This window comes from Notamacropus eugenii, chromosome 3 (genome assembly GCF_028372415.1).
Source record: "Notamacropus eugenii isolate mMacEug1 chromosome 3, mMacEug1.pri_v2, whole genome shotgun sequence".
Classification (NCBI taxonomy): Eukaryota; Metazoa; Chordata; class Mammalia; order Diprotodontia; family Macropodidae; genus Notamacropus; species Notamacropus eugenii.
The window spans coordinates 426,109,276-426,130,641 of NC_092874.1; the positions used below are offsets into that span (position 1 = coordinate 426,109,276).

The window sequence follows — 21,366 nt, forward strand, 5'->3', positions numbered from 1 at the left end:
TGAGACAGCAGATGACTGACTGAACCATCTGCCAATGAAAAGCTCCAGGGATGGGGGAAGAGGCTGGACTAGTAACGCTGCTCTGAGGATACCATCTGCCACCCCCACACAACTGGGCACCACAATCACCTAGGTCTAATTGAGGCCAACTCTGCTGTGACATTTGTTCTTTACTTGGTTACCTGTGACAATTGATCAAGTATGACGCCAGCCTCAGGTACCTGCACAGAGAAAACCTGGCTCAGGGAGCACAAGTCATGTGGGGAGGAGCACAGTTATCCATTAGGTGGAGAAGGATTTGCCCCGGGCACCTGGACACAGGGCAGAGGCCATACAGAAACTCATTTTGTAGCAGGGCACTTGTTTTCTTTTTCATGGCCTTTTGTTCCAGTCTGACTAGAGGTGGGAGCTGTAAAGCCCAAGCCCATTGCCTTGCAGGGAATTTGAGGGTAGCCACAAGTCAGAAGTACAAGGAGGCAGATTGTGGGGGAGCAAAGTGGGGAGTTTGCCCTTGGCAGCCTGGATTCATGTGAGCAGGAGCAGCTAACATTTCTGTGAAAGAGATGAAAAGGACAAACCCAAATTCTTAAACTGCTTTTTATGCTGAACCTTCATAAATACATATAATGTTAAGAGGGAGGGAGGTGGGAAAAGCACAGGTTAGTCCATCTTCCAGTTAATGTGAGCCCAGATCTGGGACTCGATCTGTTAGCCCTGCCTCCATGGGGAATCAAGATGGCCAAGCCCTGGACTGAAGGTGGGGGTGAGTCACCTTCTCTGGGTTTCTCTATTAAAGCCACCATCAACAACAAGGACTTTATAATAAAAAATAAAACTATTAGTTTATTTTTCAATTTTTACATATCTAGGAGAAGGCTTTCAATGCAGTTAGAAGGAGGACCAGATTTTCCTCTCCTCCTATATATATATTGTGTGTAAACAAATATGCAATTTGCTTTAAAAAGATAAGGTGATTAAATTTTTATCAGCCTTGTACTCTGTTGTCACCACAACAAAGGGAATTAGGAAGAGGAGGAAGACAAAAAAAGCTTTTCATTTGAATTGTGCTCTCACCAAAGGTTCTCCACAGCACACTCGATGTTCTCCAAATGGGCCCTTTGATTGCTTTTATTCAACTTGTTTGCATTTGGAGCAACCACAAGGAAAGAGAACAGGCCACATTTTGATGTCTTAATGTTCCTTAATACCTCCTTTAATTTATATTAAGCTTCTTAACTGGGATGATGAATTCTTCAAAAACAAAAAAGGACCTTGTACAGAAATCTTCCTCACACCATGCAAATTGAAATTATAATGGATTCAAGCTTTTGGAGAAGGGGGGTGGGCAACTAGGAAAACACACACACAAATATATTATTTGGAAGGGTCTTCATTAGTAAAGAGAAAAAGCCCACCTTAAAACAGCCTGGATACAGAGCTAGAGCATTACATGAACAAAGATTCACATAATTACAGGGAAAAGGAGGGGAAGGCAAGAGGGAAAGTGGGGTACCAAATGTGGGGCTGTTTTGTTTTCAATCTTTTAAATAAAGTTTTCATTTATTTAATTCACACACTATATAATTCTTGTAGCCTACTTACTGGGTGTTCAAAATGTTGCTTTTTTTGGTTAGGACCAGGAAAAACAAGTTGTCAGAATATCTTCTTAAATGTCATTCTTATGAATCCCATAAAGCTTTTGTGCTTCAGTTATCAAGCTTTATCTTTTAGTGCAACATATTTTTACACACACATACACACACACGTCTTTTGAAGTTGCTTGAGGACAGGGGTCTTTCCCCCCTTTTTGTGGGTGCCCTTATCACTTAGGTACAGTACCTGACACACAGACAGTACTTAATAAATCCTTGCTGACTGATGTATTGGACTAATTTGTGATTCCCATATATACTTTCACATTCTATTAGGTGCTCAATAAATATCTGTTGACTTGAACTAAATCACAGATAACCTAAAACCTGGGTATAAGAGAACAATGGAGAACATCTGAGCCAGTTGAGAGATGGAGGACTAAGACATGTTTGACTGGAACCCAAAGTCTGAATTCAGTGTACAGAGACTGAAGTATTAGGTAAATTGCAGCCTGCAAGTAGGGAGTACCTTTCTATTATTCAGTTGTTTCAGCCATGTCCAATTCTTTGTGACCCCATCTGGGGTTTTCCTGGCAAAGATACTGGAGCACTTTGCCATTTTCTGCTTCAGCGCATTTTACAGATGAGGAAACTGAGGCAAACAAGAGGATTAAGTGACTTGCCTAGGGCCACACAGCTAATAAGTGTCTGAGGCCGGATTTGAACTCAGAGAAATGAGTCTTCCTGACTCCAGGCCTGGCACTCCTTTCCACTGAACCACCTGGTTGTCCCTGAGAGTACCTTAAGAAATCTTAAGTGAAAATGGGTTTAAGAATCAGGCCACTAAAAAAATCAGTTTTAAATGGTAGATATAAAACATATGATCTTTGCAACATGTGTGTATAACTTGGTGAGACAAAAGGTACTATATAATTTTACTCTTTTATTAATACAAAGAAATCTGAGATAACATAAGATAAACAATTTCTTTCAATCACCCACATGAACTGCATTATAAAATCTGAGATGGCCATGGTGACAATGAGGGAGGTGGATGAATGGTCCCAGGGACTGTGCATATGAACTCAAGTTGTTCTTCAGCTGTTTGATGACACATGCATCTCCCTGTGGATCTCCCACGTCTGTACTATATACATGTACGTGTTTATACCTAAAATAAACATTTAAAAAATGGAAAATCAATCTTTGCACTTGGTAGTAAAAGGAAGTGAAGGTACTTCACTGTAGCTCTGTTATCTGTTCGGGAAAGTCTCTGGATCCTTTTGTTGCCTGGAATTTAAATGTCAAACTGAAAGGAGAAGACCAGAGGCTCCTCCTCTCGATATAGCATGCTGACCTCAACTCTGGTTATGCACTTACACTAACAGCACAATTCAGAGTCTGACTCTAGGTACGTATAGCCCATTCAACAAGATGTGCACTGGGGATGGAGATGGCTCCTGGCTAACTCCCTCCATGCTGATCTTGAGGGGCAGTGGCTCCACAATGGTTTGGCCATGGGGTAACACTGTTCTTTTCACTAACAGGCAAGTGACACTGTTACTTCCCATTTCAATCCAACTCATCAAGGCCAAGGAGTTATTCTGGCTATTTCAAAAGAGTTAAGTTTGGAATCCAGAGACACAAGACTGAATCCTGGTTCTGCTCCACACTAGTTGAATGACAATCAATCAATCAACATTTAAATGATTATTAAGTCCCAGTCCCCATGCCAGGTGTGGAGATACAAAGACAAAAAATGAAGTACTCACTACTCTTAAGGAGTTTACATTTGGGAAGGTAACTGATATAAGCAGTTTACATATTAAGGATGTAGAAAATAAACATGAAGAGAATAAATTAAAACAAATACAAGAGAGTTAAATACAAAGTGGCTGGGGGGGGGATCAGGAAAGGCAGAGGGATTCTGTGAGGTAAGGATGATGAAAGAGCATAGCCCAGCTGTGAATGCCCAGGACAAGAGCACAGACACCAGAGAGGAAGGCCGTGGGTGAAGATCAGTGCACTGAGCAGGGGAGCGTCACGAGCAGGTCATCTGGCAGCTCTGTGGAGATGGGCCAACATGGGGGACAGATTTGTGACAGAACTGTCTAGGAAAGAAGCGATAAAGCCTTGACCTAAGGAGGTAGCTGCATGAGCTGAGAGAAAGGGTCACAAGGAAGAGATGCTATACAGGTGCAGATGGTAAGAGCTGGCACTGATTGGATAGGTGAGATGCTATGTGGGGGATTAAGGAGTCAAAGATATCATGTAAATATAAGCGGTTATCTATCTACATAAATACATACAGATGTGTGGATACAAAATGACCTGGTACAGAATGTTATTATACATGCATATATACACATATATGGCAGAAAATACAAAGAATTAAAACTACAAGTTAACCAAAGCACAATGGAGAGATGCACAGTGGGCATGTGTAGGTTGTTAGATATTATGAGAGAAGAGAAATACATGAGCAGAAAGGGATCCATCATGGAGTAAGAAATAATGAACCCCTGGGGCGCTCGTGTGCTCTGCTGGTCCTCATGCAATCTCAAAAGATGCAATGGAGGCCCCAGCATGTCGGATGGCACTCCATGCGAAGGATCTATGAGAGGACAAGAAGAGGGAGTACCTGACCGAAGGGATCATGGGTCCTTTAAAGGATTATAAATGTGAATCATTATTATTATCCTCTAGAACACCAAAGCTTTCACTTTCAGAGCAGACAAAGGAAGCTTGTTCGCCCTCTCTTTCCTGCCAACACTCTGCTAGTGCTGTTCCCCTTCTGTGCCCGTGCAACACTCAAGCTGGTGTACAAGACATCATATTCAACCCTCTTCAACACTTACAGTTAAGTGAGGAAAAGCACATGGGAATGGAGAGATGAAGGTGTTACAGTAAGCTAGTTGCTACCATGGCTGATGAAAATAAGTACACAATTCAGAGAGAGTCAGTGTCTGACAAAAGAAGGTTCTTTCATAATTTAATTATGGAGAACACAATGCTGACCATAATCCCGGCACCTGGGACTGGCTGACACCAGTCTTCAAAATACGTTACCAAGTGGAAAGCAGTCGGCAGGCCCCAAGTCTCTCTCTCACCCTCCCTCCATTTCCCAGAACTGTGGTGGTGCTGATTCTGATTGCCTGTGAGCGATGCCAGTGTTAGGGATGGCATTCTCCTTCCAAATCACTTCTTTGCAGCCCAGAGACACATTTATTTTTGGCTGCACTATTAATAATCAGCAACTTTTCCAGGTCTTACCCTGTCCCAGACAGTACACACTATTCACAATTCATTTGTATTGCAGTCTACAACACCAATACTCCTGCTCCAGAAGGGCATCAAGGGATGAGACAGAAAGGACAGAGAAGATGGACAGAGGGACAATAACAGTGAGTGTTCATACAATGAACTTAAGTTAACTCAATTCAATTAAGCAGTTAATCTAACCTGCTCCTTTGGAAAGTTTTTTGAAAGTTAGTTTCTTGACTGCTAGGGAAGAGAAAAAATGACCTTTTCAACTAAAACTAGAAGAGATCGATGATAATTCTACTGGTTTCTAGTTTTGTTTGATTCCTTTTTCCTATACTTCAACCAGTTACAGGAATCATCCTCCTCTCAATCATTAACTGATCTTGGAATGCTTTTTCATTTTCATCAGGGATCCTTTGAGATGAACCTTTTTATTACCAGACAATGAAAAAGGCTGCAGCAGTCTAGCATTTATATCCGGAGAAAGTGGGCCCATGAAGCAAGTCAGTCATAGCTGCAGGATTTGGAGCTGTAAGGGAAGTTAGAAATTATCTAATCTAACCCTAACCCTTTCATGTAACTCATCGACAATATGAGCTACTTGGAGTTTTCTTTCCTCTGAAGGATTCTTTCTGACTTTTGGGCAAAGGCTCACTCATTCAATAAACATTTATTCATGTCTGCTACATGGAAACTTAGTAGAAATGAAAATGGATGGAAATTCCTGCCCTTAAAGAGCTTCTAGTCTGACCCTGAGCTTGCCAAAAGCCTTCCAAACTATTTTTAGAAACAAGCCAGACCTCTAGACACCATAGAATAAGCAGTGCAGGACAACGCCAGTCAGCACTTGGAATCAGGATGGGATCGACTCAGACTGGACCACTCGTGTGCTACAAAACCTCCAAAAGCTCCCCACTGCTAAATCAATGCAATTCGGCAAACATTTAGGAAACACATATTATATATGCATGGCCATGTGAATGAATGTGAAGATGAATCCCAAAGCGGTGCTTTGTGAATGCTAGAGGACTGTATCAATGTGAGTTATTATGGTTATTATTTGTAATAAGACTGTCTTACAATAGTAGAATTTATAATCTACCACAGACTCAGACTCCTTAGTCTGGAACTTATGGTCCTTTAAACTGTGGCGCCAACTTCACCTTTTCGGCCTTATTTCACACTCTCTATATATCCTCTCTGCTCCATCTAAACAGAATCATTCATTGTTTCCTAAAACACATCCCATGTGTTCCTGCCTCCATTTGCTTAGGTCCTACTATGTCTGGGATGCCCTTCCCTATATTTTTCAATCATTATCTAGGGAATTCTTAGCATGCTTCTGGACCCATCCTGAATGCCTGTCTTCTCCACAGCCCAACTTGCTCATACAAGTGTCCTTTCTCTGAATACAGAGCCATGAATTCATGCAGCCACAGAAAGGGAGCCTGAGCCTTTGTCCTGGCTCTGTCACACTATCTGTGTGATCTTAGGCAAATCGCTGGACTCAGTCTCCTCACTTATAGAAAGTAAGATTGTACAGATGGTCCAAGGATCCTTTCAGCTTTCACATTTTACGATTCCATGGCTGTATATAATGCAATCACCTGGGTACCTGTTAGATTATAAGACCGATAAGAGCAGGAACGTGGTGTCATTTATTCTGGGGGGCGTCAATGTTTTACACACAGCAGACACATAAGAAATACTGAATGAGTAAGAACTTTTCATTAAAAATACTTTCTTTTAAAGAAACAATGTCATCTCACACTCACATAAATGTTTTTTTTTCAGAAAAAAAATTCCTCATGGGCAGAGACCATACCTTTGGAATGTTCTGTATATCACCCCGTACACAGAAGATATTAAATAAACATTAAACAATTCACAGAGAAGAGAGGACAGGTCTTGGGATTTCCCCAGTATCTATTTCCCAATAGCATTAGCAACTTAAAGTAGGAGCAGTGTCAGGAGAGGGATGGGCAGAAAGCATGTTACTGGGTTTGACGGAGATGCAGGTGGTGTTCATTCACTGGGGAAAAAGGGTCATCAATTTGAGGAAAGCCAGATCCGAGGGAAGAGGGATACTTTCTTTAGGACTGAGGAAAACTGGACATGCTTAAAAGTTGAAGAAAACAAATCCAGGAGAAAGGTATAGCTGAGAACAGGAATGGGTGGAGCAGGAAGAATCGTTTTCCCTGGGACTACTGGAAAGGAGAGGAGAATGGATGCCAGGGAAGATGTTGGTGGGGCAGGATAACTTGACTGTTAATGACTGAGGGTCTCCAGCTTCTCTGGAAAATGAGGACAAGCAAGGTCTTCAGGGTCTGGAAGAGGGAAAACTAAGGAAGGAGCTTCCATGAGCGGGAAGTTTGAAGCTGTGAATGTATATTCACAGAATTACAGATTAAGAGCTAAAAGGAACCTCAGAGGTCACATAGTCCTCTGCTCTCATTTTACAGATGAGGAAAATGAAGCACAAATAGTTAAAGGATTTGCCCAGCCCAAGCTAATAAGAAAGCCAACAAAAGAGCAATAGCAAAGCCATCTCACAGCAAAGAGGCCAGGTTGTGCTTTGGAAAAGTGCATGGGAATAGAGTGAGAATATGATGGAAGTGTGTGGTGTTGGTGTGGGGGTGGGGGGGGAGCAGTCAAAACTGCTGACAAAGGCAATATTAGAAGGCAGTCTTGGAAGCCAGTGTGAGGAAGGTGTCTGGGATGCTTAGGAGGGAGGAAGTACTTAATGGTTAGAGAGGATCACAGACTTGTGGTAGAGCCAAGGCAGTTTTGTGTCCCAAGACTTGTGGGTTGACCAGGGGAGGGAGGAATGCCCCTAGTATTAACCAAACCACAGAAAATCCAAGGGTATCAGGTTGGGGTTCTACTCTGAAGCTTAATTTTGGCTTATCCAACATTCAGTGTTCTCCGTGCTACAGAGGTATTTGAGAGCTGGTGAAAAGTTCCAGGAATTCCCTCTTAGAAAACTCAAATACAAAGAACTCTAATACTGCAGCTGGTGGAAGGCAGTGCCACAGGAAGGTACTGATTAGCGAGAAAAAAGAAGGATGAGAGGAATGTCACCTACTCCTCTTTGGGAATGCTCTGAGGTCAGAAGGAGCCTGGAGAAGGGGAGCAAGACCTGGACAATAACATTCCTATTGGAAGGAGGGAGGAAGACAACTTAGAGCCAGTGGAAAGAATGATGGATTTGGAGTCACTAGACCTGAATGTGAATCACGGTTCTGTCACTTATTGCCTGTGTGACATCTCTCTGACATGTCCCTGTGCCTCAGCTTCTTTAGCTGGAAAACAAGAATGACCTCTAAGGTCCTTTTGGCTCTAAGTCTATGATCTCCGATCTTATGACCAGAATACTGGGAGGCTCTTCCAAGCTTGGTACAAAGCCTTTTAATTCCTGCACAAGATCTTCCTGTCCACTGAACCCCCTTCATTTCATTTCCAGGTACTGAAAAGAAAGCAGAAAAGGAGGAGTTGTTACTCACTGTTCTGTGAAACTATTTCCCCAGGTCCATGGGCTGAGAAGGCAACTATCTGGCGCCCAAGCAATAAGATTTACAGCCCTGACCTTATCAGTCCCAGAGATAAAAAATGCTTTCACTGGAGAACCCTGTAATGCCCTTGATGCCCGATCCATCGGTGACAGCCCCAAAGCTCTCTGAGCGCTGTGGACAACGTCGGCCAGGCGCACGCACGCCCTCCCTCCCACTTCCCTCACATCCCATTCTAGGTGGTGCACTCTGCAATTACAGTGGGCAGCCTGCTCTATCCCCCCTATTTATCGAGCTGAATTTTAATACTCCAAATATACACTCCCTAAATGTGTATACTCTTTAACAGGAGTTAATCTTCAATTAAAATACCTAGAGCAGAAACTAAGATAACTGGTTTAAAAGGTAAAGCTTATTGACAAAAAAGTATTCTTCATATTGCTTTTAAAAAAATTCTGCATATTAAAAATGTCATTTTTATGACTTGAAAAAAATCTTCAAGAATAATGAAGGCTAACAAAAGGTTGAAAAGCAGTAATTTAAAAAGCTCCATATGTGGCATCCTGATTACTGTATCAGTCCCATTTCCATAGCGAAGGGAGAAGTCACCTACCTGCTGGCTGTCCTTTCCGGTAACAGGGAAAGGGCAGGGAGGACAGTCAGCGAGGGTGGTGTGAGCTGGCAGCTGCTGCAGTGGGCAGCTGGGGGTGGAAGTTAGGCCTAGGACTGCCCTCTGGGAATCCCAGCTCCGGTGGTCCTAGCACATGCACTTAATTTGAAAGGTTCTGAGTTCAAAAGTTTATCCTCTCTCTCTGACTTGCAAAGGTTTTCATATAGGAATGAGCTAAGGGCTGTATGTATACCTCATACCACACAGGTAGAGAAGCTGATCAGCCACATTCACCCCCACCCAGCCATGCATGTGCGCACGCACACACACACACAATTCGTGAGTAGTTACTTAGCATCCAATCTAGCCAAATAGCAGAACTATGCCACCAGAAAATAAAGGCATGATGAATGCCCTGTGTCAAACATCATACAGGAACATCAGGAGAGCTTTCAATTATCCACTTCTTAGTTTTTCCCTACTAATCCAACTGGCTTGCTGGTGTTCAAGGCCTTTCTTTCCAAAAACCCAGTCCAAGGCATTTCCATTCCCATGTTACAACAGCCCATCTTTCTGGATCTCTTTCCTAGCAGATTTTTCATTCTCCCTCTGCCTCGCACCATTTACACGGGGACTAGTGGGGCGGTATTTCAAGAAGGTCACAGTATCCACACACAAAAGTCCCTACAAATTCCAAAACACCGAGGTAAGAATGAGAACGGAATTCCTGCTCTTAGTATGGGAACTGTAGTCATGGAAGGTTAGAGCTGGAAAGGACTTCATCAAGTCCAGCCCCTTCTTCGTACAGATAAGAAAACAAATAAGAGGTAAGGATGATATTTTCAAGGTCTCAACAGTTCTGTTCAGAGCCCTGACGAGGTCTCAGGCTTCCTGACAAAGGGAGTGCTGATCTTTCCACTGCAGTGCACTACCTTCCCCAAGGGGCAGAGGGGATCATTACTTTGTGGTCTGGGGAGACCTTGTAAGAGAAGAGGAGGCTTGGCTTATCTTAGATTCAACAGTACCTCAACAGACTGTTATACTGCCACTGCCATTACCTAAATTAAAATGAAATAATGAATTCAAATCTTGGCAGATCCATGAAATGGAAAACAAGTTTTAAATGTCTATTCAGCTTTCAGTTATCAATATTATGAGAAGGAGCTAATGGTGCAGAGCTCTGACTTTGGGGTGCATTGTTGTACTTACATTTAACCAAGGATATGTAGGGCATCCCCAACATAATAATGGTGCCATGGCCTGAAGACTCAGTTTCAGGGAACCACAAAGTCTCCAGGTGCAGTCCCCTTTGCCACTTTTGTCCACTCTGCTTAAACAGAGGAGTGGGCTATGTTTGAAATGGTATCAACCAGAAGATTCTTTAAGAAGCAGACTTGACAGCAAGATGCATCCAGGACGAGAAGGGATGCTGCTAAGCCACACAGGATCAGGAAGCCCTGGGTATATCTGTTTTGAGAATATCTTCATAATTGATAGTCTAAGAGAAACAGTATTATTGAATTGAAAACTTAGGGATAGGTCTGGTCATTACAGTAGAGGGTCAAGATTGAGAGGTCTTATTTTAAGTCCTGTTACCAGTTCTTGCCAAAGCCTGAGAAGAGGCTCATGGCCTCTGTGTGCCTTTGCTATATACATAATAATATTACCTTCCATCCGAATAGCATTTCCTAGTTTTCAGTGCATTCTCACCCATGTTGTTTCATTCTTTTCTCACAACAACTGTCTGAAACAGGGCAGGGATTACTACCTTTTTTTTTTTTTTGGTTCAGTCATTTTTCAGCGATGTCCAACTTTTTGTGGCCCCGCCCCCAATCTTGGCAAAGATACTGGAATAGTTTGCTATTTCCTTCTCCAGCACATTTTGTGAGGAAACTGAGGCAATCAGGGTTACGTGACTTTCTCAGGGTTACACAGATATTAAGTGTCTGAAGCCAGGTTTGAACTCAGGAAAATGAGTCTTCCTGACTCCAGTACTGCTCCAGGGATTAGCATCCCTGTTTTAAATTCTAGAAACTAAAACACAGAGATTTGGCCAAGTTCATATGACAAGTTAGAAACAGATTTGGGTGTACAAGCCAGATCCCTTAACTCCTAACGTCTAGTGTTCTTTCTGCTACCGTAATGCAAGTTTTTTTTTTTTATCATAAAGTGCTTAAAAATCCTTGAATGCCAGTACAAAATGTTCTTTTATATTGCAAATATATATTTTATATTTTTATATTTTATATTGCAAAATATATTTTTATTGATATATTCTTAACTGCTGTAACACCTGGGGTGACATACACAGGGGTGTTAAGCAGAAACACTTCATTAATTTTAGGCATACATACATGACAAGTAGGAAGAAGGAAAAAAATCTAAACTATTAAACAGCCTTTGTGGCTATCCAAAAGAAATCTGTGCTGGACTAGTCCCTTATTTAATCAATGTGAATTTCAAATACACTGAGTTGCTTAATGGAACACTACTACTCCACGTCTCTGCTGCAAAATGAAGTGCAAACCAAATCAGCCCCAATTCGATTGTAACAATAATCATGACAAACCACTTTCATTCATACAGCACTTTAGGGCTTACAATGACATGGTACAGACAGTGGCACTCAGGGAAGAGCTGTTTAACAGTTCATACATTAGCGACTGAAAATGGGAATGAAAACCAAGGCCAGGCCCCTGGGAAAGGGACAGCACAAAGACACTATGGAGGGAACCTTGGTACAGGATAGATTCCCTGATCAGAATACCACAGGGGGAAAATGATGAGCCAACAGAGAGCTGAGAGTGAGGGAATTAATTTTTGTTTCCCTAATCTCTGGTGTACAAAACAGAATGACTAAGAAGTTCATGGATTTTAAACTTCCTTGTGAACTTACAACCTTAAAAGGGTTTCTAAACACTGCACTTTGATTTTTCCACCACTGCAAATCTCAAGTATGAGAGCTAATCAATTGGATTTTCTGCTTGTGTTAATGATCAGAAAAATTAAAGAAAGCAGAGACTGTGGAATCAAATGATTTCTGATACTGCCCCCATGTTTAGCTAAGACTTCATACAATCTTAGACTGCTATACAGCTGGAAGGGATCTCAAAAGTCACCTAGTGCAACTTTCCTATTTATGAGTGTCTTCATTGTGACTGGCCTTTGCAGTAAGAAAAGAATACTAAAAGCCAACAAACCTGCATTAAGGGAAGTCCCACTGGACTCATGGCCACATTTACTTCAGGGATCACAGTTTGGCTCCCACATTCCACAATGAGAAGGTGGCAAGTGGAGGGAATAAGATACTTGCACCAAGGGGGTCACAGGTGGTACCCCCGAAGGCTGAATCAGCTTCTAATACACATAAAGAAGCTGCCTCTCGGGAGTTCTTGAATTTAAAGACAGAAGATTCCTGATCTTTCAGGAAGCCACAAACAGAAGAAGGGAAATACCAGTCCTGCTGAACTCGGCACTGACCAGAAATCATTTGGAATGCTAGGTCTTGGTTCAGGGTGCTACAATGGAGAATTTAGAAACGTGAGTGAATCCAGAGAAAGGCAAACAGAAGACGTTCAGTTCTGTGTTGAGCTCTGGAGTCACAACCTAACAAGGATACTGATAGGTTGGAAAACGTGTAAGTGGGCCACCAGAACCATCTAAGACTTGGCTGGATGAAATCAGAATTGTTTAACTGTGGAGGAGAAATTTAGGGAGGACATAACTGCTATCTGTGAGTATTTTGAAAGCTTTGTTTTGTTCCCGAGGATAAAACAGGGATCACAGGACAACAGACTTAGAACTTAAAGGGACCTTAGCAGCCACTTAGTCCAACTCCTTCATTTTAATGATATGAAACCTGATAGGGAAATGACCTGCCTAGCAACATACAAGTTGTAAGCATTAGAAGTGGGATTTGAATCCAAGTCCTTTGACTCCAAAGCCAGTGGATGTTCTAAGGAGAATAGGTAGAAGTTGGAAAGAGTCAAATTTCAGTGTGATAACACCTAAAAATGGAAGGGGCTGCCTCCCTTAAAGGGAGTCAGAGAGAAAATGACTACTTGCTGAGTATGTTGTGCTGGAAGATTCTTTTTGTATAAGGATGTGATGGTCACTAATGAAACTTCCAATTCCCTAATTCAACAATTCTATGATATTTTGCATTTTACTTTAAATACAATGCCCTCCTTATAGTAACTGAACGTTTGATCTCGAAGGGATCTTAGAAATCCTTTAGTTATCTATAATCAGACTAATGACAGACTCTGTCATCTAGAATATGGACATACATTGTAAAGAAAAAAAGCCTCTCAATATGGAGGAAAAGAGGTATCATGAAATGCACAGACTTAGTCACAAAGCATTTTTCAAGTTGTTCGGTAGGAGAGGTATGACTAGGATCCCTGAATTAGAAGTATAGCAAGTGGAAAGGGACATCTGAAAGCGCAAAGAAGAGACAGAAGAACTATAAAAACCTACATCATTCTGAGGTCATTTAGTATAAAGGCAAAATTTCTATCCTGTACTCCTAAATTATCACTAGACCAGATCTTTCCATTTCCTTCATTACAAACCATACATTCAGAGTAACAAAAAACACTGTACTGAATGCCCCCTCCCCATAAATGCAGGAGACAGCAATTTGGGCCTAAAAGATGAGCACAGAATATGACAGGTGGTGATGGGGTGGAAAGGAACATTTTAGGGAGAAGGAACATTATAAAGCATGGGCTGGGAAAGAAAAATCTGTTTTGACTAAAATATTGGGTACATCCAAGGGACTAGAGGGGGAAAAATGGTGGCTTTTCCATGGGCTGAACAAATTCAGTTACATGGGTCACATGGAGCTCCAAGGGTACGTGATGATTTGTGAGACAGGGAAACTGGTTTGGAATGTTTTGTTACGTACCTCTATCATGTTTCTGTAGGTGATGATAGAGCAGTTGCAGAAGGATTCTGGAACAAAGAGAAAGGCTTAAGCAGTTCTTGAGAATGTAAGGAAAAGTCTTCCAGTGCTGGCCTTTTACAGGTGAAAATTCAATTAGGGAGAACTAAGGACATGCTCTGACAGCAACAGTCCTATAATACCTAGAAATGCATGAACAGGAGGGCTAGGGAAAATGATGAATGATAGAAGAAGCATTTTTACTTTATTAGACACATGGGGTTTAGATGAAAACCCTTCCCTTTAATCTGACATAAAAATGCTTTAAACAAGTTTTTATATTATGTTTCAAAGCAGACCTCCAGAAAGAGAAGGTGAGAGGAGGTAAGTCAGCTGGTCTCTACCTATCAGTTTGATTCACAAACCCCAAGACTATATTAAAAGAAATTTAAAATGATGAGATATTAAATAAAAGCGTGATCACAGCCTGTGATTTAAAGGTGGAGTGATAAGCTGGGTGATGGAGATAGCCTGAACAATTAAGGCAGCTCCCATTAAACTGTCACACTTAACAATGCCAGGGGAAGAAAAGGGCAGGCTGGGCACCTGCCTTCTTCAGGCAATTAGAGCTGTGATGGAGGATGGAATTTCAAGAGAGAGGAATAAGCATCAACAAAGGATAGAGTGCAGTATTTGAGACTTTTTGGGTAATTTCAATGCCTAGAAAAGCTGGTGAGATGTCATACAACAGACTTGTTGGTGCTACTGTTCAGGTATGTCTGACTCTTTGGGAATCCATTTGGGTTTTTTGGCCAAAGATACTGGAGTAGTTTGCCATTTTCTTCTCCAGCTCATTTTACAGATGAGGAAACTGAGGCAAACAAGGTTAAGTGCCTTGCCCAGGGTCATCCAGCTAGTGTCTGAGGCACAATTTGAATTCAGTCCCAGTACTCTAGCTACTGCACCACCTACCTGCTGACAGCTATAAATATTAGTCAATATGAGTTCCAGTTGGTGGGCTACTAACTAGCTGAATGAACTGGGCAAGTCATTTTTTCTCTCTAGCTGTCACCTTCCTCAACTATAAAATGAAGGACCTGGATCAAATGTGATCTCTAGAGTGCTTTCCAGTTCTAAGAATTCTATGATTTGCTTGTGAATCAAAATATTAATGTTCTAATGCTTCTAGTCATGGGCTATGAATTCTGATTTTCCTTCTCTAATACACACCTTTTCACACCATCCTGCATTTCAGACAAACTAAACTTGACTACAAGTTCTATCCTGTCCTGTCATTGTTACTTTGCTTGCATTATCCCCAACATCAAGGCCCAATCCTAACTCTTCTCCATCAGGCCACCTTTGAGGCTCCCCAAGTAAAAAGGTCTTTCTCATCACACTTCTGTAGAGCTTTACCTGCACCTCTCTCTTCTTCATTGACTTCAAACTTTCTTTTATCATAATTTTTGGTACTTTTGTCATTGTCTTCCCCATTAAACTATAAGCTTCTTGAGAACAGGGTGATCTCTGCCTATCTCTGCCTAGTACCTAGAGTAGTACCTTGGAGAGAGGGAGAACTTAAATTTGTTGAATTGAAGGCTGTCCTAACTCCTAAGCCAACACTAACAAAATGAACACAGTAAAGTAGAACACTTATCATGCACACTGCTAGCATGATGATTTAATGGCTCAAGTTACAGCTGCTGAGTTCCAGAGCTAATAGCAAGCACATCTATGGGAGGGAAACTAATGAAGAGGAATGGATGGAAGCACAGGAGTCAGGGAAACAAAGTAGATGGGTTCCTGTTTGCCTTCCCTCTATCTAGCCATCTTCCCACTCACTAACTTTTGCCAAAAGGACGTTATTTCAGTCCCCTGAATCAGGGCTTGGTAGCCTTGAGGGAGTGTCTAGTAAATAGAGATATTCCACTACTCCCAATCAATGTTTTGGCTTCCTTTAAGCTAAGGATAAGAGAATTCAGTCAGTCTCATGAAGACAGCTTTAGCCTGAGATCTCGTGTTCTTGTTTCAGTTTGATCATCAACAGCTCAATGAATCATGCTAGGCAAATCCTATTACTTCTTGTGGACTCAACTTCTTTATCTGTAAAATGTAGCCTCTTCCCCTCACATCTGTCTGAGAGCATTCCAAATGGGCATTAGAGGAGAAACCAAGGTAACGTGGGGGGAGGAGGCAGAGGTGGTGCTCAAAGAATGTGGCTCAGAAATGTGATTAAAACAAAACTTCTCAAATGGGACTAATGATGCTTCCATTATAACAGTAAAGGAAATAGGATAGGAAGGAACATTTAAGTGTTTAAGAAGAAAAAGACAGCATCCCCTAACCCAAAACAAAAATTCCAAAACACTGCCATCAAGTTTGATGTGAAATTATGGTGATAAAAAGGGAAAAAAATCCATCACCAAGGAAAGATGGAGCTCAGAGAAATTAATTAATCCTCTTTATTATCATTTTAAAATTGGCTTTTAAAGGACTAAATATAAAATAATGGATAATGTTAACACAGACTACTGCTACCAGTTCAGTAATGTAAAATAGAATTAAGAATATGGTGAGTTAATGGTAGAGAAACAGCTGTGAAAAAACCCAAAAGGGACTGAAAAAAAGCATGAAAGACGGTGGCCCTTCTAGGACCTTTCCTCCTGGACCTCTTTTTGGTCTTTGCCCTACTTCTATCTACGAGGCCTCACTAAGACCAAGCTCTCCTTGCAGGACTCCACCACTGGCCTTCCTTCCCAGCAAGAGTCATGCCTTCAACCTCCATTTCCTGACAGGCATCAGTCCAGGAAGAGGATGGGAGCAGAACACTCACTGTCCCCTCAGATTCTGCCTTTACCACCATCAGTCAGCAAGCTCTCTTCCTTTGAAACTCACAATATCAAAATTTCCCACCCAATCCAAATTATGATGGCTGTTGTACTGCTGGACCCCAGGTCATTCTCCCTCTTTCCTTGAGATCAGGAACAGGCTCATCACCTTCCTCTTCTCCCTAACTTCTATCCTCCTACTAGAACTCCCTGTTGAATTCCTCCATCCTCTTACATCCCATGACCTATCTCTTCACTCCACTTCAGCTACACCTAGGGATGTTCACACACTGGAGCTCATCATTACTCACAGGGGTTTCAATTTTGTAAATAAAAGTCGACACTCCTCTATCTGACCATACCTTCCTAGCATCCCATCTTTTTTACCTCAGTCCTATCTCAGGCTACTAATCCTGACCTTCCTTCACTTTCCTCCCTCTCTAAGTTGATCCTATAATTAGCCAGTTCAATTCCAGTTTGACCTCTGCTCTTGAACCCTTGTTTCCATATCTTATCATGCTCATCATTTGCCAAATCCCACCTCTTGATTACTCCCACCATCCACCCCCTCCATTTAAGAAGTCACATACTTGTGCCAACTGGATACTCTACAAATTTATATTAGTCAACTGGGTCTTCAGTACAATAAGACAATACTTTTATTCTCCGATTCTCAATCTCATTTCCTGTAAAGATTTTGTCCAAAACTTCTATCTTCAAGCCTTCCACATTTCCTTTCCTCCTCCCCTCAACCATCCTCCAATGCCCATCTCAGTTGAGGTCTTCAACTCATACTTTTCTACCAAGAAAACTGGGATAATGTGACATAAGCTCCCTCTCATACCCTTCTCATACCAAAGCTCCTTGACATTACCCCCCCCCCCACCTACTTTCTCCTCCTTTCTTTCAGTCTCAGTCAACAAGGAGACCCATCTCCTTGCCAAGGCCAAATAGGGTACACTTTATCTACCCTATTCCATCTTCTCTCTTCTCCAAGAGATTGCAATCTTAATTGTTCCCCTCCCCTACTTTTCAATTTCTCTCCCTATCTACTGGTTCCCTCCCTACTCCTTTCAAATAGACCAGGTGGATTGGACCATCCCCTCAAGCTATGACTGTCTTCCCTTTCTCAGCCAAAGCTGCATATACTCACTGCCCCTATTTCTTCTCTTTTCATCACTCACTCCTCAGCCTTTGGCAATATGGCTTCTGACCCCAACTGAAACTGTTTTCTGCAAAGCTACCAATGTTCTGGCAAGAGCTGAAAAGTCTTTTCCCAGTTCTCATCCTTCCTGACCTATGGTGCACTTGACGCTGAAAGACCACCCTTTCTCCTGGAATACTCTTTCCTCTACAGGCTTCTGTGACTCTACCTTCTTGGTTATCCTCTTGTCTAACCTCTACTTCACAGACTCCTTTGCTGGTTCATTATGAGTGATTCCTTAATTGTGAGGGATTCCTTAAACTACTAATATATATCCTTTCCATTTATCTTGTACTAAACTATTTGTACTTATTCTCCTTACATTTGTTCTTAATATACTTATTTAAGTCCTTATCATCGTCCCTTTTAAAATGTAAGCTCATTATAACTAGGGATTGTTTCATTCACTGCATTTGTATATTTGGTACCTAGCACATTGACTGATGCAAAATAAGAGCTTAAGAAATGCTTGTTGATTAATAAGAAATAAAAAAAGGTATTTTTAAACTTTTAAACATGTTCTGTAATATAAAAGAAATCCCACATACATCAAACATACTCTGTACCAAGTGAGGATGGTGGTATCATTTGGGATGCTGAGATAGGAGGAGAGCAGTTGATAGAGCTAATAGCCGACAAAGCATGCACTCTTCCCTAGAGCTGACAGCCTCAGTCTGTGGAAGAGGCACAATGAACAGTCCAGCTCTGGGCCAAGGTATAACTTTGGTGTCCTGTGTAAAGTAGATGAGAGAAAATGAAACACTGGAAGGACTGATTCACTAACTGTTGCCACAACAAGAGGCAGAAGGGAACAGACAGGTGGATGGCAGTACATGCAAGTAGTAGCAGGGTAGGTGAGAATCAAGGAGATGGTGGGGTAAATGGTCTGATTGGATGTGAAATACGGTCTGAGGTCTGAGACTAGCTAGATATGGTGAATAAATATGGATATAAATATGGATAATAATAATAAATATGGGATTTATTTTTGCTGGCTGGAACCACTGCTGCCACCACTTGGGACAACACAGCCACAAAGCTAAGTATATTAAATCATCCAGGAAATGGTCTTAAGAGGTCCAGTGGTAAATAAAAGTGGTAGCAGGGTGAATGGCAAGGATATGGTAAGAATGGATAAACTGATGGTCTGTGAAGCAAGATATGTAAGAAATATCCAAGATACATAGAGAATTGACAAAATTTAATAACGAGCCACTTTCCAATAGATAACCCAAAGATATAGCATGAACCAACAGTTTTTAAAAGACTTGACAACTTGAAATGATCATTAAAAAAACATGTTTCAGGGGGAGGAGCCAAGATGGCGGAGTAGAAAGACACACATATGCTAGCTCCAAACCCACAGCCCATAAATTACCTGTAAAGAAGAACTCCCAACAAATTCTGGAGCAGCAAAAGCCACAGAACAACGGAGTAGAGGAGATTACTGTTCCAGAGAGCCCTGAAAAACTGACCTGAAAGATCCGTTGCGCCCGGACCAGGAGCAGAGCCCAGCCCTGCCTTGGCCGCGGGGCACCGAGAGGAGCAGATCCCAGCAGGCTCCAGGGACAGAATCTCCAGCGGGCACGCAGGTCCCTCCACCCACAGGTGACAAGGGTCAGTGAGAGAGTCTTTTTGGGTGGCGAAGAGGGGAGCGGGGTGCCCTGTGGCTCGGGCCCCCTCAGGAGGCAGCAGCAAAGGCAGCAGTGGACAGAAGCTCCCCAAGCAGGCAGGAGCCCGGATTCATTGTTGAAGGTCTCCTCATAAACCCCCTGAGGGAACTGAGCGCCAGAGAGGTCGCCCTGCCCCTACCTCAGCACCAGAACTTAATCTCACACTGAATAGCAACCCCGCCTCACCGAAGCCCTAAGGCTGGGAAGCAGCATTTGAATCTCAGACCCCAAGTGTTGTCTGGGCAGATCTGGAGGCCAGGTGGGTGTGAAGAGGAAGCTCAGAAGTCAAGTCACTGGCTGGGAAAATGCCCAGAAAAGGGAAAAAAAATAAGACCATAGAAGGTTACTTTCTTGGTGAACAGATATCTCCTCCCTTCCTTTCTGATGAGGAAGGACAATGCTTACCATCAGGGAAAGACATAAAAGTCAAAGCTTCTATATCCCAAACAACCAAAATAAATATGCCATGGGCTCAGGCCATGGAAGAGCTCAAAAAGGATTTTGAAAATCAAGTTAGAGAGGTGGAGGAAAAACTGGGAAGAGAAATGAGAGAGATGAAAGAAAAGCATGAAAAGCAGGTCAACACCTTGCTAAAGGAGACCCCAAAAAATGCTGAAGAAAATAACACCTTGAAAAATAGGCTAACTCAACTGGCAAAAGAGGGTCAAAAAGCCAATGAGGAGAATGCTTTAAAAAGCAGAATTAGCCAAATGGAAAAGGAGGTTCAAAAGCTCACTGAAGAAAACAGTTCCTTAAAAATTAGAATGGAACAGATAGAGGCTAAGGACTTTATGAGAAACCAAGAAATCACCAAACAAAACCAAAGGAATGAAAAAATGGAAGATAATGTGAAATATCTCATTGGAAAAACAACTGACCTGGAAAATAGATCCAGGAGAGACAACTTAAAAATTATGGGACTACCTGAAAGCCATGATCAAAAAAAGAGCCTAGACATCATCTTTCATGAAATTATCAAGGAAAACTGCCCTGAGATTCTAGAACCAGAGGACAAAATAAGTATTCAAGGAATCCACCAATCACCGCCTGAAAGAGATCCAAAAAGAGAAACTCCTAGAAACATTATGGCCAAATCCCAGAGTTCCCAGGTCAAGGAGAAAATATTGCAAGTAGCTAGAAAGAGACAATTCAAGTATTGTGGAAATACAATCAGGATAACACAAGATCTAGCAGCTTCTACATTAAGGGATAGAAGGGCCTGGAATATGATATTCCAGAAGTCAAAGGAACTAGGACTAAAACCAAGAATCACCTACCCAGCAAAACTGAGTATAATACTTCAGGGGAAAAAATGGTCTTTCAATGAAATTGGGGACTTTCAAGCATTCTTGATGAAAAGACCAGAGCTGAAAAGAAAATTTGACTTTCAAACACAAGAATCAAGAGAAGCATGAAAAGGTAAACAGCAAAGAGAAGTCATAAGGGACTTACTAAAGTTGAACTGTTTACATTCCTACATGGAAAGACAATATTTGTAACTCTTGAAACTTTTCAGTATCTGGGTAGTGGGTGGGATCACGCACACACACACACACACACACACACACATACACACAGAGCACAGAGTGAATTGAATGGGATGGGATCATATCTTAAAAAAATGAAATTAAGCAGTGAGAGAGAAATATATTGGGAGGAGAAAGGGAGAAATGGAATGGGGCAAATTATCTCTCATAAAAGAGGCAAGCATAAGACTTTTTAGTGGAGGGAAAAAGAAGGGAGGTGAGAGGAAAACATGAAGTTTACTCTCATCACATTCCACTAAAGGAAGGAATAAAAT

At 41.8% G+C, this 21,366-nt stretch overlaps 1 protein-coding gene across 5 annotated transcripts in view; it reads right to left on the minus strand.

Moving 5' to 3' along the window:
* The window catches only part of EEFSEC (eukaryotic elongation factor, selenocysteine-tRNA specific), a 344,545-nt gene that overhangs the window by 37,239 nt on the left and 285,940 nt on the right, over positions 1-21,366 (minus strand). Inside the window, exon 7 of one of the 5 annotated variants that reach the window (XM_072598316.1) lies at positions 13,885-13,931. The exons of 3 other annotated variants lie outside the window; for them this stretch is intronic. In XM_072598316.1, coding sequence (XP_072454417.1) covers positions 13,885-13,931 — 47 coding nt within the window. Of the gene's footprint in view, positions 1-2,520; positions 2,764-13,884; positions 13,932-21,366 lie in introns of those variants that run through there. One more of the 5 variants, XM_072598317.1, reaches the window with a different exon arrangement.